Consider the following 17990-nt stretch of genomic DNA (forward strand, 5'->3'; position numbering starts at 1 on the left):
ATTTCCTATGAGGAGAAGTGGGGCATGGCCAATGCTGAGGTCCGATTTATGAATCTTTTAAAATTTTTTCTGTTTACCGCAGAAGAAGAAATTATTAAGTATATTTTTAAATATTTCCACCCATTAATAATTTACTCACATTTGGAACTTACATATTCACACAATAACAGAATAAATAAATTTAAATTTATCATTATGTTTGTCAATAAAATTTTATAATAACGTATCCATTGTTAAAATATGAAAACCAAAATTTTTATGAAGTTATTATTAAAAAGAAAAATGTACAAAAGTTAAAGTATATTACCAGAAATAATCAAAAAGCTTAATTCGTTAAACCTCAAAACTGTAAATCTTATAAAATATAAGTTTATATGTTTTTTTGTTAACCTTTAAAATTTTCTTAATATAAATTGCATGTGTGAGTTTATACGAGTAAATTCCCTACATTGCACGGTAGAACCCGGGGGCTATAAATAATGTAATGAATTTACAGACAGCCATTTTCATTGAAATATTATTCTTTTGAACATTTTACAGAAGTTCTTCGAATCCAATTGAATTGAGCTCAATCCATACGAAACATCGAAGGTAAACTCTTCTATCGAACATTTAATAATATTACATCGATCCAACTGTAAGTAAATAAACCATGCAACTTATATAAAATTACATAAAATATTCATTTGAGAAGACATTAATTTGTTAGGAACTCTAAAGAGCATTCGATTTTAACGAATGTTTATATTATTTTTAATAAATGAATTGTAAAGATTTGAAAATGTACTAGATTAATTTCATTGGAATAGTTGGTTGTGATTGTCTGAAGGATTCATGGACCTATATTCGGGAAAGCAATTCAAAGAACACAAGGGCATGGTTTGCATTTGGTTTTTTTTTAAAGGTGTCCCAGCGAACAACATCATTCGTTTACTTTGATTTTCACTCTATGACCTAATAAGTTCAAATATCGATTTTTTATTAAGTCTTGGAACGGTTTAAACTTTTTTTCTCTCTGCACAGTTTTTTTTTTGTTATGAGTTTGGTAAAGAACCCTCCCCAATCCGGCGAGCTCAGCCCTTCCTAATACCGTCCAATAACTCCTTGTGTAGAATTTCAGACAATTCCATTGACAATTTTAGATACGATCATCAAAATACCGAATATCAGGAGATACCTTTATATAGAGAATATACGATATCGTGGACTTATATAGACAATATTCTTCCAGGAGGTAAAGTACTCAGAAGAAACTCCTTTTGTAAATTTTCAGACAATTTCATTGACAAATTTGGCTACAATCATCAAAATACCGAATATCGGGGGGTACCATCTTCGAACTTGACATGCCTGAAGACAAAAGACTGATCTGTGCAAAATTTTAGCTATCTATCTTAATTTGTTGTGACTCGAGCGTCACTACAACAGACACACAGACGGACGGGTGGACAGGACTAAATCGTTTTAGAATTTTACGCTGATCAAGAATATATAAAATTTATGGGATCTAAAATTATTTCTTCGATGAGTTACAGACGGAATGATGAACTTAATATACCCTCCATACTACGTATAGTGGAGGGTATAAAAACAACACTTAAGCACGATAGACTCAATTACAATTGTCTTATCAAAATATATCTCAGAACACATTTGATTACTCTAAATACTTTTTTATATCGTATCATTGTCTGATTACCTCTCTTATTTTGATTTATATTGCTCTCTTCTTATCTATTGAACAAACGTTTACTTATCAGCTTACCGTGTCGGAGACAAGTGTTTGGCGATTGTTTGACCAAGACATGTGGATTCATTCATGAATGTGGTCAGTGTCCATTGATAACTCTCACCAACATTGTTTACAATCGTACAAAAGCATTTTGATGGGAGTTTTCCAGAATTCGTGATGGAATAGTGTGACTTCTTTATACTTGTCTAGAAAATCACAAGTGGCTATCGCTTGCATATAAATGTGAATAAATCTTTTGTATCTCGTACCATCGCTTGTTGCCGTGATACTGGTAGCATAGCCCGACGTCAAGGAAGTGGACGGAAGAAAGCCGCAACATCAGCAGAAATGGTTTGAAAAGTAAAGAAGCGACTTGATCGAAACCCGCATCGCAGTGGCCAAAAAAGGCTTGTGAGCTGAACATATCGCAATATTCCATTCGGCAAATATTAAAAACTGAGCTCGGGGTAAAGCCATTGACATTCCAAAAAGTGCAGGAACTTACACCGCAACAGAAAGAAAATAGACTCAAAAGAGCTAAAGAGTTGCTTCGCTTGGCCGAAAGTGGAAAGAATTTGGTTTTGGAAGTGGAAAGAATTTGGTGATCGTGTTTACTTACCAAAGAGGTCAGCTGAAAATGTGCACCTTCGGTTGGCCACCAGAACTCAAGCGGCGGTCGTGGTGATGGTGGGGGCCGTCATAACAACCGATGGTCGCTCTCCGCTCGTATTAATCCACCATGGCATCAGAATAAATGCCGAATATTATCGCGTAAACATTCTGGAGGGTGTATTAAAGCCTTGGGCACGCAAACATTTTGACCGCAGACCTTGGACATTCTAACAGGACCCAGCACCATCGCACTCAGCACGCGCCATCCGAGAATGGTTACAAAATGAGGTTCCTCGCTTCATTTCCAGAGCATAATGGCCACCAACATCTCCGGATAACAATCCGTTGGACTATTGTGTCTGAAGAATTTTGGAAAGCAAGGTTGGCACTAAAAAATACCAAAGTTTCGATCACCTCAAGGAAGCGCTTCGTCGGGAATGGACCAAAATATCGCAGAGCAACATTCGAGCAGCGTGTGACGGTTTCATTGGCCGTTTGAAAGCCACAATTTGTGCCGAAGGTGACCAATTCGAACAATTCTAAACTTGTTCTAAAATTCTATTTCCGACATTTTTGCTTTCATTCAATAAATTTTTAAAAAATATTGTATAAGCAAGTAAGCAAAGGCTATAGGCGTGCGGGGCCGGCTATGTGATACCCTACAACACTACAATATGTTAGAAGCCCCCTTATATCCAGATCGATTTTGGAAGGTTTCGCTTCTGAAATTATGTCTCGAGACATTGACCACAGACATTTGCCCAATATTTAAGCACTCCGTCATACTGTTAGTTGTTGTGATCCATTTTCCATTCAAAATGGTAGAATCCTGTCCTGTCCTTAACTCTCTTCTCAGGCGTGTCGATTGGCTTCAATTGTGTGATCAGGAATTTTTTTTCTGTTTTTGGTTCATTTGAACCCCTAAATATTTTGCGATCATCTCCAAAAGCAACAGGCCCCTTTGTATCTCTAAATTTAGACTCATCTTTATGATTTGCTTGTCTACGATATTTGGCTATATATGTCAACGAAATCAGCATAAAAAAAAACCAGAAGTTCGGCTTTTGTGTGTTTCGGATATCGCCTGTAAGTAGTGCTGGTATTTTTTCATACTAAATTTAGTAGTCCATTGTACCCGCTGTCCTAAAATCTAACTTTATGCGAGATTTCGTGTCCTTTGGTTTCTATTTGTGACCTTTACAAAGGCTGCAAAATCAGGATAATTTTTAGTTGTTGGTCCAGTTCAACCCCTAAATATATTGCGGACATCTTTGAAAACAATAGGCCTGGCCCTTCTGAGCCCAACCCTACCCTTGTGAACATTTTCGTGATGATCGGAAGATATTTGCAATCCATATATAATAACGCCAACCTGTGTTGTAAGGTGAAAAAATATTACAAAATATTATAAATCAAATTGAAAACATTGCATGCGATAAAAAATATGAAAAAATAAAACATGTCACAAAATACTACAATATCTATATAACAATATTATTGGTATATTTTCCAGCGATTTTTTTAGATTTTATACTTTTATGTCAAGAGGGCGTTCTGAATTGAAAAAAATTGTCAAAATCCGTCCAGCTATTCTTGAGATATAAGCATTCTAGCTAACATCCCCTTCCTTTTGCATATATACATTGTATATATTTCGCTATATATATCCAATATGCTTACTATCGGCATCTACGTAACGGTCAGAATTGACCTGTTCGTCTATTCGTGATTTCGCCGGGATTTAAAATATTCGCGGTTTAATGTAAAATTTAACTTTTATTTAACACAAATGTTACGGTCTATTTCACCCACTAAATATTACCTGATAACCATCAAAATTGGAAGGCTTCTGCCCAGTCCTAAGCTCTAGCGCCATGCTAACTTCCGCTTTGATTGGTCTATAATTGCAACCTGTAGAGCAACTGCAAAATCAGGATTTTTTTCAGTTTTTGGGCCATTTCAACCCCTAATAATTATGCGATCATCTCCAAAAGAAATATGGTTCTATTCTGACCCTAGCCCCACCTCCATTCTAAATTTCGTGAAGATCGGGCCATAATTGCGACCTGTAGAGTGATTACAAATTAACATGGACAGACGGACGGACATACATAGCTAGATCGACTCAGCTCGGTGAGATAGGAAGATCCATATATACTTTCCTATGTGGGAAACCAATATTTCGAGGTGTTACATGATTTTTGGCCCAATCAAACTTATAATACCCCCAACACATAGTGTTGTAGGGTATAATTATGGCGTTTGACTATGTTGCAATTTTTTTATCTCACTTTATTTAAAAGTTGGTCTGAGTTTTTAACGTCATACCAATAGGCCCTCCCAGATATTAATCACCTCCCTCACCTTTAACTGTCGAGGAGAAATTTTGGGACGTATCTTATGATATGTGGTGGTAAATGTTACCCCTCTTCAATTTACAAAAAGAAAGTTTATTTAAAAATATTTCTTGATAATTATTTTATTATAAGTAGTAGCTTGTATACTATAAATAAAAATAAGTAAAAAACAGCTTTTATTCATTTAAATAAAACATGTACTTTAATTCTTTCCCATCGAAGCGAGAATTTCAACAAAATGTGATGGGAGGATAAAAATTTCCAACTCCCCATTAGTTAAAGATTTACTCACGTGGGTGGGGATACAATGCATCAATCCAATAAAACTCACAGCCCATTTAGACATCATCATAAAAACAATATTTTATTTTCAGTCCATCTTCATACACCTATATATCGAACATTAATGGTCTAATGACTGCTCCATGTGGGATTTAAATACGTCTTTAGCTTCACGCTTCAGAACTTTGCCATTACAATTTTGAGGTAACTTGTCCACAAAGTATACACCATTATGTAGCTGTTTATGGGGTTCGACCAAACGACTTCTTACATACTGCACAATTTGTTGGGTGGACAATTGACTACCGCTCTTTTTCAAGACTAAGGCACCAGCAACATCACCTTAGCGTTCATTGAAAATACCCACCACACAACAATCGATCACATCGGTCAGCTCTCGTATGGCATTCTCTATCTCACCCGGCCAATATTGGAAACCATTATATTTCATAATATCCTTTTTACGATCAACAATATAGAGGAAATTCTCTCCATCCATATAACCCAAATCTCCGGTGTGATACCAACCCAAAGAATCCATGACACGTTGCGTCTCCTCGGGATTTCCATAATATCCAGCCCATGGGTATGGACAATGTACCAATATCTCACCAATTTCATTTGAATTCAAGTTACGACCCTGCTCATCGACAATACGCAGCTGCACGTTGGGCGCCATCTTTCCAACCGAGCCACTGCGTTTCAGACCAATGTCAATGGAAATCATTCCCACCTCGGTAATGGCATAGCTAATGCCAATAAAACACTGCGGCATAATGAGCTTAAGATTTTCAAAAACTTGCTGGGATATATAACCGCCACCAGTTTGAAGTATTTTAAAGCTCGTCATATTTTCTTTTGTAAAAATGGGACAATCTAAAAGTTCGACCAATTGGACGGGAGCAAAAATGGCCGATTGGATTTGATATTTTTTCACCATCTCTACAAATTCATTGGCCCTGAATGGTTTGCGATTTAGAATGCGCGTAAACCCGGTGTAGCAGTTGTGTATAAAAGTTCCAAGTCCGCTTATCCAATCTATTCCGCTGGATGTATAGATGACGGTGTCGATATTAACAAATCTAGAGAATTGGGAAAAATGAAAATAAAGAAAGTTTAATGAGTAAAATGTCTCTTGGATTTAGGGCTAAAATGGAGACATCTATAATTCCTGGCAGTTTGAACAATATTATAGCTGTTTAAGAATATTGGATTAACTCTACTTTTGTAAAAAGTCTGGGATTTTTTTTTTTTTTTTTTTTTTGAAAACTTTCCTTGACCAAAGTTTCATCCGAACTTACTAAATCGATATCATGTTAAAATACCTAGCCAACAAGTCGCCACATTATGGGGCTATTAAAAACGATTCGGAATTATTTATTTATTGTTAATATGTTGGACTCGAATTTTTCATAAAACATCCAAAGAGTCGAAAAAGAGCCCATTATAGGAGTCCATAAAAAATATACCACAAGTTATAACTTACAATCCAATCTCTCCAAAATGCTACAAGATATGCTCCTATATTTTCTGGATCCAGAGATATGGGTTTTTGGAACCCAGAACAACCCGTTTCTGTTCCGTATATCGAACTCCAGTTTTCTGAATTTGATATTGGTAGGGCTTGAGATTTTCTCCTCAGGGTATTTTCAACACCGGCTACGCGAACTAAAGTTTTTATACCCTCAGTCATATGGCTGCAGAGGATATATATAATTTTATACGTCCAAAGCTTTCCTTATCGAAGTAACGATAGGTCTAAAATCGTTACTTCGATAAGGAATGTTTTGGACGTATAAAGTTATATATTTTTTTTGACCAAATCCATTTCAGGATATTTGGAGTCGATCTACGGTTGTCGACCCGTTCGTCCGTATGTCTTTCTGCCTGGCTGGCTGGTATGCATGATAACTTTTGAAGGGAGTGTCCGATTTGATCCAAACTTTGTACACCGTAATAGTACTGTCAAACTTAGATTGAGTTCGGTGATGGACAACTTTGGACCACTCCTTCTGGTTTTCACAATTCAAATATTTTTATTGGGGCTAGGACATGTGCGAAAATAGACAATATCTCCTCACAACATCAAGTACCCCCACCACCATAAAGGGTCGAAATTTGAAATGAATATAACTCTTATCAGATGTGAAATAAGACCTTCAAATTTCACACATCCCAATATTTTTATTAACACAAGATCTGGTGTGAAGATGGGATATATCGGTCCACTCCTTCTGGTACCTCCCTCAGAACGTATCAAAATTTTGACTAGCCACCAGGCTCGTTAAACACGAAATTACCATCCAATTCCTTTCAAACTCGCCACATCTAAATATTTCTATCAACTCAAGATCTTTTGTGAAAAAGTTAGATATCGGCACACTCCATCTGGTACCTCCCCAACAAAGGGTCAAAATTTTGAATAAACATGAAGATCGTAAAACATGAAGTGGTCATCAAACTCCTTTCAAACTTAGCACTTCTCAATTTTTCTATCAATGCGAGATCTATTGTGAAGGTGGTAGATATCAGCCCACTACTTCCGGTACCTCCACCACAAAGGGTCAAAATTTTGAACAAGCAAGACGATCATAAAATGGGACTTCTCCTAAAATTTCACACATTATTATATTTCTACTAAAGCAATATCTATTGTAAAGATGGAATATATAGGACCACTATTTCTGGTAACTCCCTCACATGCGAAATCAGCATCCGATTCATTCTAAGCTTCACATATTCCAATATTGCAACTAATACAAGATCTGGTGTTAAGATGGAATATGTTGGATCACTTCTTCTGGTACCTCCCCCACAGAGCATCAACATTTTGTAGGAAGTAGTCGATATAGTTCAAATTTGACAAGTTTGTATATTTATATCAGAATTAAACCAGATCACAATGGGCGATATTGGCCCAGTCCTTAAGAATCCCCCGAGATATTGAAACAATTCCGGTCAATAATGTCCTTAAAATCATCAACATACCAAATATCGGGGGGCATATGCAATTTTTGTCATGGGCTGAAGTACCCATTACGAACTTCAAATACGATATTTAAAAGAATTCCGACGAATAAAGTCGCGAAAATCAACAAAATAACGAATATCGAGGGATACCGTTATATGGGGGCTATACGATATCGTGAACCTATATGGACAATTCTCTTCAAGGGGGTAAAGTCCTCAGAAAGAACTCCTTGTGTGGACTTTAAGACAATTTCATTGAAAAATGTAGCTAAAATAATCGCCGAATATAGGGAGGTACCATTATATGGGGGATATATGATATCGTAGACTGCCTATATAGGTCCACTTTCACTTTCAGGAAGTAAAGTACTCACAAAGAACTCCTTGTGTAGAATTTCACACGATTTCGTTAAAAAATGTGGCAAAAAATTAAAATACCGAATATTGGGGGTACCGTTATATGGGGGCCATACGATATCGTGGACCGATGTAGCAAATCTTCGAACTTGATCTGCCTGCAAGAAAAGACTGATCTGTGCAGAATTTAAGCTATACTTTGTTAGGTCTAAATTTATTATTCCGTTACAAGCGGAAGGACGAACTTATTATAACCTCCATACTATGTATGGAAGAGGGTATGAAAAAAGAAATTATAATAACTTTCAAAAGATCTCAAATTGAAATCCATATCTTCTGGTATCCCTTCCACAAATAGTCAAAACTTGCAAGTATGCTTTGCTCGATTTCGAGTGAGAGGAAAAAAAAATTGAGCAGATTCCACTAAGCTCTGATACATACATGTATAAATGGCCACAAACAGGGGAGTGGTGTATGTTTTTCGGGAAACCGACTGAAACTTTCTAACTTGTTCAAACTCAAAGATTGTTTAGAATTGAATATAACCTGCCAAGGTGAATAATGGTAATACTCTTTTAATTCCCCAAAAATCGGCTATTATATGGGAGGGTGACACCTAAACCATTCCCCAACAACTTCAACAATCAGATAAAAAGGGTTAATCAACATTTTTCTTACGGATGTTCAATAATTATCTTATGAGCCGAAATGGTTACAGCTTTGGGTAGTCCCGTCGTTCCCGAAGAACAAAGAATGGCAATGGTTTGATCTGCTCCCAGAGTAAGCTTCTCGGGCCTGTAACAAAAGACATATAATTGTCAAGAACTTAAAAAATATTTTTTAAATATGAGAATAACACTTACTGATACGATCCTTCCAACGGATTGGGTAGCAGTAAATCCAAAACCGATGGTACACCCTCAATGTGATCGATTAGGGTGTAAATTATGGGCTCAAACGATTTGGTAACCACATGAATTTTTTCATAATCGCTGCCATCACAGAAAATTACTCGTGGCCTGGTTAGGCTAAAGCAATGTGCAATAGCCCCTACATTTCCAGATAATCGAGGGTAATTGGATGTACTCTAAATTTGTATTGCACTTACCTTCATGAAAATTTGGATTAACAGCATGAAAGGGATTACAATTGAAGAGACAACCCAAAACAACCGATGATAAGTGGATGGTGTTTCTGGCCGCTATGCCAACAATATCCTCATGAGTCAATTTCAAAGATTTCAAATGTAAGGCGATGCGAGTTCCCCATGTTAGGAGCTCGCCGCTGGTTGCTGATGTTCCATCGATATCGTCAATCTGAAATCAATGAAAATCTTTAGAAGCTATATACGTCTAAAAGACGTACAGCAGGTAGCCCATCTACTGAATATCTTCTGTAAAAAAACTGCCGAATATCCATCCAGAAAAGACCTTTAGAAAGCAAGCTTTACCTGTATCACATTTCTTGGATTTATCCTCATTTGACCAAATAGTATTCTACCAATCGAATGATGTTCAATATTGTGTATGGGAAAGACTTTCGGGCCACTCCATATCTTATTTTCTCTATCAAAACTGGTATTGAGACTATCCATTCTGCCTGGGTCGCAACAGTATTTTTTCTTCGATGGTGGTCTTAAAACTGAACGAAATTTTTTATTTTTTTAACAACCGTCCATATCTAATCGTTTCAACTTATCAAGGCAATGTGAAATTTTGGGCAATAATTTCAGTTTTTCGGATTTTTATTTACACAATTAACGACACCTGTTACACTGTGCTACACAAATGGAAAACCCCTTTTTGAGTCAGTTGTATCTTGAGAGTAGAAGTCGAGTTCAGAACGTTTGCTCTCAAGAAAAATTCCACTTTTTTCTAATCGCAAATACTTTTCTGTGCATGGCTGACGATAGGTGTTAGATTTGACAAATGCTATTTCAATATATCAAAAATTTAAAGTGCGGCATACCTTTGGGCTGTTATAAAATGAGTAAAAAAGAAGTAAAATAGTATCAGTCAGTTTTGCCGACAAATTTAAGCAATGAGTTTATGGGGGAGGTTCCGAGGCAGTTGTCCAATATTGACCAATTCGTATCTGATCTAAGATTGATATAAGTATTACATCTTTACTATAGTTTATATGAGATATGTGCACATTTTTGGAAAATGTGGAAATATACGTGAGGTAACACAAATAGTCGACCAAAGTATTCCATTTTCATACTTCATCTGCCGACATATTCTATCTTCACACCAGACCTTGGGTTAATGCAAATATTGTGATGTGTGTAATTTGAAGACAATCGGGCTCTTACATCATAATTTATAAGAGTTATAACTATTCAAAATTTTGGCCGTTTGTGGAATTGAATCGATATTGTCCATTTTCGCACCTGATATAGCATTGATGCAAATATTAGGATTTGCAAAGTTTGGAGCAAAATCGAATCATCTTTTCTCTTTCTGTGCAGCAAAATAGTTTTCTTGAAAATTTCGACATTTTGTGGGGGAGGTACTTGAAGGAGTGGACCGATATTGTTAATTTTCGCACCTGTCATAACACTGATGCAAATATTAGGATTTGAAAAGTTGGAGCAAAATTAAATCATTTTTTCTCTTTCTGTGCAAATTTTGTCGATATTGTTTTTTGAAAATTTCGACGTTTTGTGGGGATGTACTAGAAGGAGTAGACCGATTTTTCCCATCTCCAAACTCGATCTAAGTTTGACAATAATATAACGATGTACCAAGAATGGACCAAATCGGATACTCCCTTCAAGAGTTATCGTGCACATCAACCAGCAAGCCTGAGAGACGTACGGTCGGGCATCGCTAGATCGATTCCAAATGTTCTGAAACGGATCTTGTCTAAAGAGAACAAGGGTCTAAAACCGTTATTTGTGATGTATACCCTATCTAGCCATATGGCTGAGGGTATGAAAAATGATCAAAAATCTATAAGAGAAATCGATTCCATACGATATTTAATCGAAATGTTGTAACGACACTAAGTCCTCCGTTTGCCAGGGCATGCCCACGGTGGACAGAGTCTGTTTCAGAAATTTGATTGTGTCAGTGGCCAGAGTAAGAAAGTGAAGGGTTTTGTAGCTGCTTCTGGCCTTATTGGATGTTTCGATATTAACTAAATTAATAATTCAGGAAAAAGGAGCTGCAAGTCCACCTCTGGGGAGTCGTCTATTTCCGAAGAAAGCATTATGAGGTGTTTTGTCCTGAAGACCTAATACGGTTATCCGATGTCCACTTTTGTTCCACTTGACCGAATGGTCAATATATTTTTCAGAATTGGAACGGTTTTCGAAGGGTGTGAAGAATTTTTCGGAACGCTACTAGACGATGACATGCCCTATGACTCTTCGGTAGATCCCTCGTCGGACGACCAAATTCTTTTCCCTGAAACCGTTTGTTAGTTTCCTAAACGGTGGATAGTTTGCAAAGCTAGTCCTCCCTGCGGTGTCGTAGACAGCTTAGGAAACTAGTTATTGTAGATCTTTTCTGCGTAGACGTAGACGCCTTACCAAAAAACTCGTCTTCGCAACACTTCGCGAAATAGTAGACGGGCTATCAAAAAACACGTCTTCACAAAAAATTGGGAGCGGAAACGCACACGGCTTACGAAAACTCATCTTCGTATCGTTTCGGATGCGAAGTCGTAGATGAATCTCGTTTTCGTATCACTTACGAAAACTCGTCTATACAGCACTTCGGCCACGGAACCGTAGGCGGCTTTCAAAAACTCGTCTCACCAAAGTTCGGACGCGGCTATTTATACCCTCCACCATAGTATGGAGGGCATATTAAGTTTATATCTATATATATAAATGTAAGTTGTGTTAGTTACTACGCTTATAACTTAAGAACCGCTGGATTAATTTTAACGATTCACACAAATTCGGAGTTGTCTACTCTCCGAAAAGGATAATATCCAAAAAAATCGCGTAAAAATGTGATATATTAACATTTTCATTTTGACTTTTGAAATGTACAATAGTAATGTTTTATTTTGCATGATTTTTTTTCCATTTTGACTTACTTTTTTCTAATGTACATTTGTAGTGTTTTTTTATATTTTATTTTTGAATTCGAATATTTATACCAATTTATTTAATTGACTTGATTTCTTGAGAACTGAAATTGATGGCGGGTTACATGGAAGTGTAGTAGCGAATTATGTGGTGGCGAAACGGAATAGATGATATCGAAATAATTTAACGCGGTCACACCAAAGTTAAAAGATAATTACTTTTTCTAAATCGCTGAAAAATCATGAAAAAGAGATCTCATTGCAAAAATCAAAAAAACATTTTCAATGGAATCGAATTTTAAAGTAATAGTACATTCTATTGACAAACTTTGTAAGGAAGGATCTTAAAACATTTGCTGTAAAAAATCAGCGAAAAAGTTGAAGACTTTTTCAATTTGTTATTCTTTTTTTTTGTCAATTTTTTTTTTTTCAATTTGTATTATCATATTGAATTCAGTGGATTTTTTGTGAACAAAATAAAGAATAATTTTTCACTAAAAAAATTAAATAAGTGCGAAATAGGATGTTAACTGACATCTACCTTTCAACTCCAGGGCCTACATCGTTGGTTAGCTGGAAGATGCGAACACATTTAAACAAACAAAAATGACCGAAAAAGCTTAATGGGGCTCATTTCAAAGCGTGGCAATGATCCGTCCAATGAGAGCTCAAAATGCAAAATTCTTTGGGAGAATAATAAGTAATATACCAATATTGAAATAAAAGGTGCAAAATAGTAGAGCGAATGGGACTTTTAGTAGGAAAAGGTTTTATATCCTTCCAGAAATTCTTCCCAAACATTCAAAATACCTAAAATCACTTTTGCAGGTCTTTATATCGATCATAACTCACAGATAAGGGAACAACCCGATTTCATATTTATATAACCATCTATGATTTAAGTTATTTTTGGGGTCTTGGCCGGCCACTTTTTTCATTTTTTGGCCCTTATTTGACATTTTTGTTTCTATGGGGGTAGATAACCTCTTCGCATAAAATTTGAAATTTTCAGAGTAGGGCACATATTGGTATTGATCACATTCATCAATTGATTTGGCTAAAAAAATTTATTTATGCCACCCTGGGGTAGGGAACCATCATACAGATAATTGCCACATAGCAATTTATTTAAGTAAAGTCCCCACATTGGAGTATCCCCAAGTCCACTTTCACATCTAATGTGTGGTCAGAAAAGAAAATTTTGTATTCTATTGAATTTTTAACCCCCAAGAGAATATTGGTTGGGAACGTAGATTTGGGATGTGCATCCATATGAAATAAATTGTGGAAACATGAACAAATTACAAATATAAGAAAGTAGCACGGGACCGAATATTTGTTTAATCATCATTGAATTATCCTATGATGAAAATATGGACTTTAAGGGGTCTCCAACTTACAATTTAAATGGCAAATAAAATTAATTCCCATCTTATCATTCTGCCCTCAATTATGAGGTGGATAAAACTATTTTTACTTATTTAAATCACGCGAAATGCTATGACATGCTATATTGTTCTGCTATATTTTTGATTTGGCCTCTATTTGTCATCTTGGATTATAAGGGGTAGAAGAAAGTTTTCAATGTAGGTCGATTTTTCGGAGTAGTGCCCATATAAAGAAGGTACCTCCTAATTTAACCACATTTCAAAGAATTTGGCTAATAATGCGTATTAGGGGAGTGAAAATCTTACACTAAAATTTCAACATATCTACAAATTTTAGAATTTTTATCCATGTTATAATACCCTCTCAAGTCCACCTTTTGGCGGACAAACAGACTGACATGGTTAGGGGGACTTATGAGCACTCTAATGCACAATCTAAGTTGCTAATGGGTTTAAAAAAGTAATTAACTTTGGCTATTCTTAAATCATTCAGCCCTCAATTATGTAGTATACAAAATACAGCAAATTCCAAATTACTGCTCATTTGACTGGAAGATTTTGCTACGATTTTTACCATATTAAAAATTAATTTGATCCCTTATATGGCGATAAGATTGATATATACTTTTTAATAGATTTGTATAGCACATCCACACAGTTGAAGCCCACGGTTTAAATATTGAAGCCCACTGGTTAAAAATGGGTACAGGTATTTTAAAACACTTTAAATCGTATATCTGTGAATAATTATGCCTTGGAATATATGCATAATAGACAAAAACTACGGGCCGGCAACGCGGACCGGGCCAGCTAGTATATATATATATATATATACTAGCTGGCCCGGTCCGCGTTGCCGGCCCGTAGTTTCAGTCTTTAATGCAAATTTTGCATAGCATAATATTTTACAAACCTAGCTCATAAAGGTGAACAAATTTTAATGGTTATATTGATTCGACTAAATAGAAATAAATAACTATGGAAGGAGGGCAAAATAATTTACACCCATTACTATAGCACCTCAAATTGCGCATTAGAGTCCCCAAAAAGTCTATGTTCTTGTTCATAGTAAAATTCAATGACGATTAAACAATACCCACGTTGTTGTCCGCCAATCGGTAAACATCACTATAGATCGGCGGGCCTGGGGACTATATGGGGACTGTACCAAAATATTTACGTATGTTGTCATTTTTCTGTAAGATGGTTCTCTACTCACAAAGTAGCCTAAATACAGCAAATAATGGCCAAATCAGTTGAAAAACGTGGCCAAGATCACGGTCACAGCTGAAATCAGGAGTACATTTATATGAGGGTTATACCAAAACGTGGCACAACCAATATTCTCTTGGGGGTTACAAATTCAATAGAAAACAAAATTTTCTTTTCTGACCACACATTAGATGTGAAAGTGGACTTGGGGATACTCCAATATGGGGACTTTACTTAAATAAATTCCTATGTGGCACTCTGTATGATGGTTCCCCACCCCAGAGTAGCATAAATACAATTTTTTAGCCAAATCAATTGATGAATGTGGTCAAGACAAATATGGGCCTTATTCTGAAAATTTCAAATTTTATGCGAAGAGGTTCTCTACCCCCTTAGAAACAAAAAGTGCCAAATAAGGACCAAACAAAGAAAAAAGTGGCCAAGACCGCAAAAATATCTTAAATCATACGGAGGTTATATAAATATGGGTTAAATAGGGTTGTACCCTTATCAGAGAATTATGATCGATATCATGACCTGCAAAAGCGATTTAAAGTATCTTGAATGTTTGGAAAGGATAGAAATCCTTTTCTTACTAAAAGTCCCATTCGCTCTACTATTTTGCACCCTTTATATTTGGTATTTTACTGATTGCACTCCCAAAGAATTTTGCATTTTGAGCTCTCATTGGACGGATTATTGTCACATGAAAGAAGTAGGTTCAGGCTTTGAAATGAGCCCCATTAGGTTTTTTCGGTCTTTTTTGTTTGTTTAAATGTGTTCGCATCTTCCAGCTGAAAAAAGGTGTAGGCCCTGGAGTTGAAAGGTAGATGTCAGTTTACATAGTATTTCGCACGTATTTCATTTTTTTGGTAAAAATTATATATATTGAAAAATTATTCTTTATTTTGTTCACAAAAAATTCCATTGAATTCAATATGATAATACAAATTGAAAAAAATCTTCAACCTGTTCGCTGATTTTTTACAGTAAATGTTTAAAGATCCTTGCAAAGTTTGTCAATAGAATGTACTATTATTTTTAAATTCGATTCCATTGATTTTTTTTAGATTTTTTCCCAATTTGAGAATTTTTGCAATGATATCTCTTTTTTTGTGATTTTTTTGCGATTTTGAAAAAGTAATTATCTTTTAAATTTGGTGTGACCGCGTTAAATTATTTCGATATTCCATTTCGCCACCACATAATTCGGTACTACACTTCCATGTAACCCGCCATCAATATCAGTTCTCAAGAAATCAAGTCAATTAAATAAATTGGTATGAATATTCGAATTCAAAAATAAAATATAAAAAACACTACAAATGTACATCAGAAAAAATAAGTCAAAATGGAAAAAAATAATGCAAAATAAAACATTACTATTGTACATTTGAAAAGTCAAAATTAACATGTTAATATATCACATTTTTACGCGATTTTTTTGGATATTATCCTTTTCGGAGAGGAGACAACTCCGAATTTGTGTGAATCGTTAAAATCAGTCCAGCGGTTCTTAAGTTATAAGCGTAGTAACTAACACAACTTTCTTTTATATATATAGATATATATATATATATATATATATATATATATATATATATATATATATATATATATATATATTTGATAAGCATAAATTCTATGTCGATTAAGCGATGTCAGTCCGTCCGTCTGTCAGTCTATCCGTCTTTCCGTCTGTGGAAATCACTTTAGCTTCCGAACGAAATGGAGTATTCATATCTACAACGAATTTGGGTAAATTGTGCACCAAATGGCCGATATCAGTCCAAATGACCTGAATTTTGGTAGCTTCCACCGAATTCAGTCTAGAAGCAAGTGTATCGTATTTTCAAAAGGACCAGCAGAGCTATACATTTGGATTTTTAAACATTATTTCAACAGGCAAATAGATTTACAAACGAGGAATTTTTTATCATACCATCTAAAGGACCAGCAGAGCTGCAAACGAGTATTTTTAAACATATTAAACATTTAAGGGTATTTTCCAAAGGACAAGGCTATAAACGACATTTTTCAAAATATGTTCTAAAGGGCCAACTAAGCTATAAGAACTAAGAGAAATATAATCGCGGTTTTAAAAATATTTTCATTTAGAGATAGCTTATATGTTATCTATGTAAGGATATATATATCTGCCATCAGTAATAATAATCCTGGCATTCGTTGAAAATATCGAATTTCGACAAAGATACGTCCTCAAAACTTAAATATATGTATATTTCCAATGAGGCATTATTAATTCAAATTAATAAAAAACCGCCATCAATACTTCTTTTCACTACATAGTGTTGTAGATCGTTGTGTCAGATCGCAACGTTTAAAACAAACAAAAAATCATAACAAAAGTCACCTGTAATCAGTCCCTGACGTCATTATCATTTAAATACATCTTGACCAATTATGACACGCACTGAGTCATAAACGTTGATATGGCCTCATATCTGGCACGTTTTTCGAGAAACCCCCACTGATAACACCAAGTGTTTGACAAAAAAAAAAATTTTATTGTGTTTGGGATTTCCGAATGACATGGCAATTTTGGAGGTGTCTATGTCAGAAATTCGATTAGATGCATATAGTGTGATGTAGGGAAGTTTGCATGTCTTCGAGTTACTTATGGGGAATCAGTTTTTAAGAAACTACACTGAAAAAATTGTTAAAAAAAAATAAATAAATAAATAAAATAAAATAAAATAAACCAGTAAAAACAGTCTTAAAGTCGGGCGGGCCGACTTTATGATACCTACACCACTTTGCTAATTTAGTAGAGCTGCGCATAAAAATTTAAAGTTTTTATGGGAGAATTCAATCATACACTCTATGATTATAATTATAATTTAAAGTTTAAAGGACTAAATATGCCGTAGCATTTGTATGTTTTAAATTCGGAGCTTTATTGCCCATTTGGTGCACAATTAATTTGAAATCGGAAAAAATATATATGGGAGCTATATCCAAATCGGAACCGAATTCGATAAAATTTGGCAAAGATATTTCTGAGCTGTATTTGATATA

The 17990-nt window shown here is 35.3% G+C and overlaps 1 protein-coding gene across 1 annotated transcript; it reads right to left on the reverse strand.

Moving 5' to 3' along the window:
* Window positions 1-5040: 5040 nt before the first annotated feature.
* Window positions 5041-10027, reverse strand: LOC101896899 (probable 4-coumarate--CoA ligase 1). Its single transcript, XM_011296585.3, has 5 exons — window positions 9761-10027; window positions 9419-9626; window positions 9174-9360; window positions 8989-9105; window positions 5041-6065 (listed from the first exon to the last, which is right to left on the reverse strand). Exons 1-5 carry the CDS (start codon window positions 9902-9904, stop codon window positions 5327-5329), a joined length of 1395 nt encoding a protein of 464 aa, XP_011294887.2. The 5' UTR covers window positions 9905-10027; the 3' UTR covers window positions 5041-5326.
* Between the last annotated feature and the right edge of the window lie 7963 nt (window positions 10028-17990).

This window comes from Musca domestica, unplaced genomic scaffold (assembly GCF_030504385.1).
Source record: "Musca domestica strain aabys unplaced genomic scaffold, Musca_domestica.polishedcontigs.V.1.1 8, whole genome shotgun sequence".
In the NCBI taxonomy this organism is placed as follows: Eukaryota; Metazoa; Arthropoda; class Insecta; order Diptera; family Muscidae; genus Musca; species Musca domestica.

Bases quoted from the DNA above. Each gene is read 5' to 3' on its own strand.
- LOC101896899 (XM_011296585.3), bottom strand. From the start codon at position 9,904: ATGGATAGTCTCAATACCAGTTTTGATAGAGAAAATAAGATATGGAGT. The intron at 9,361-9,418 runs GTAAGTGCAATA...CTGGAAATGTAG, and splicing joins TAATCCAAATTTTCATGAAG to GGGCTATTGCACATTGCTTT. The intron at 6,066-8,988 runs GTAAGAAAAATG...CCAATTCTCTAG, and splicing joins AAGATAATTATTGAACATCC to ATTTGTTAATATCGACACCG.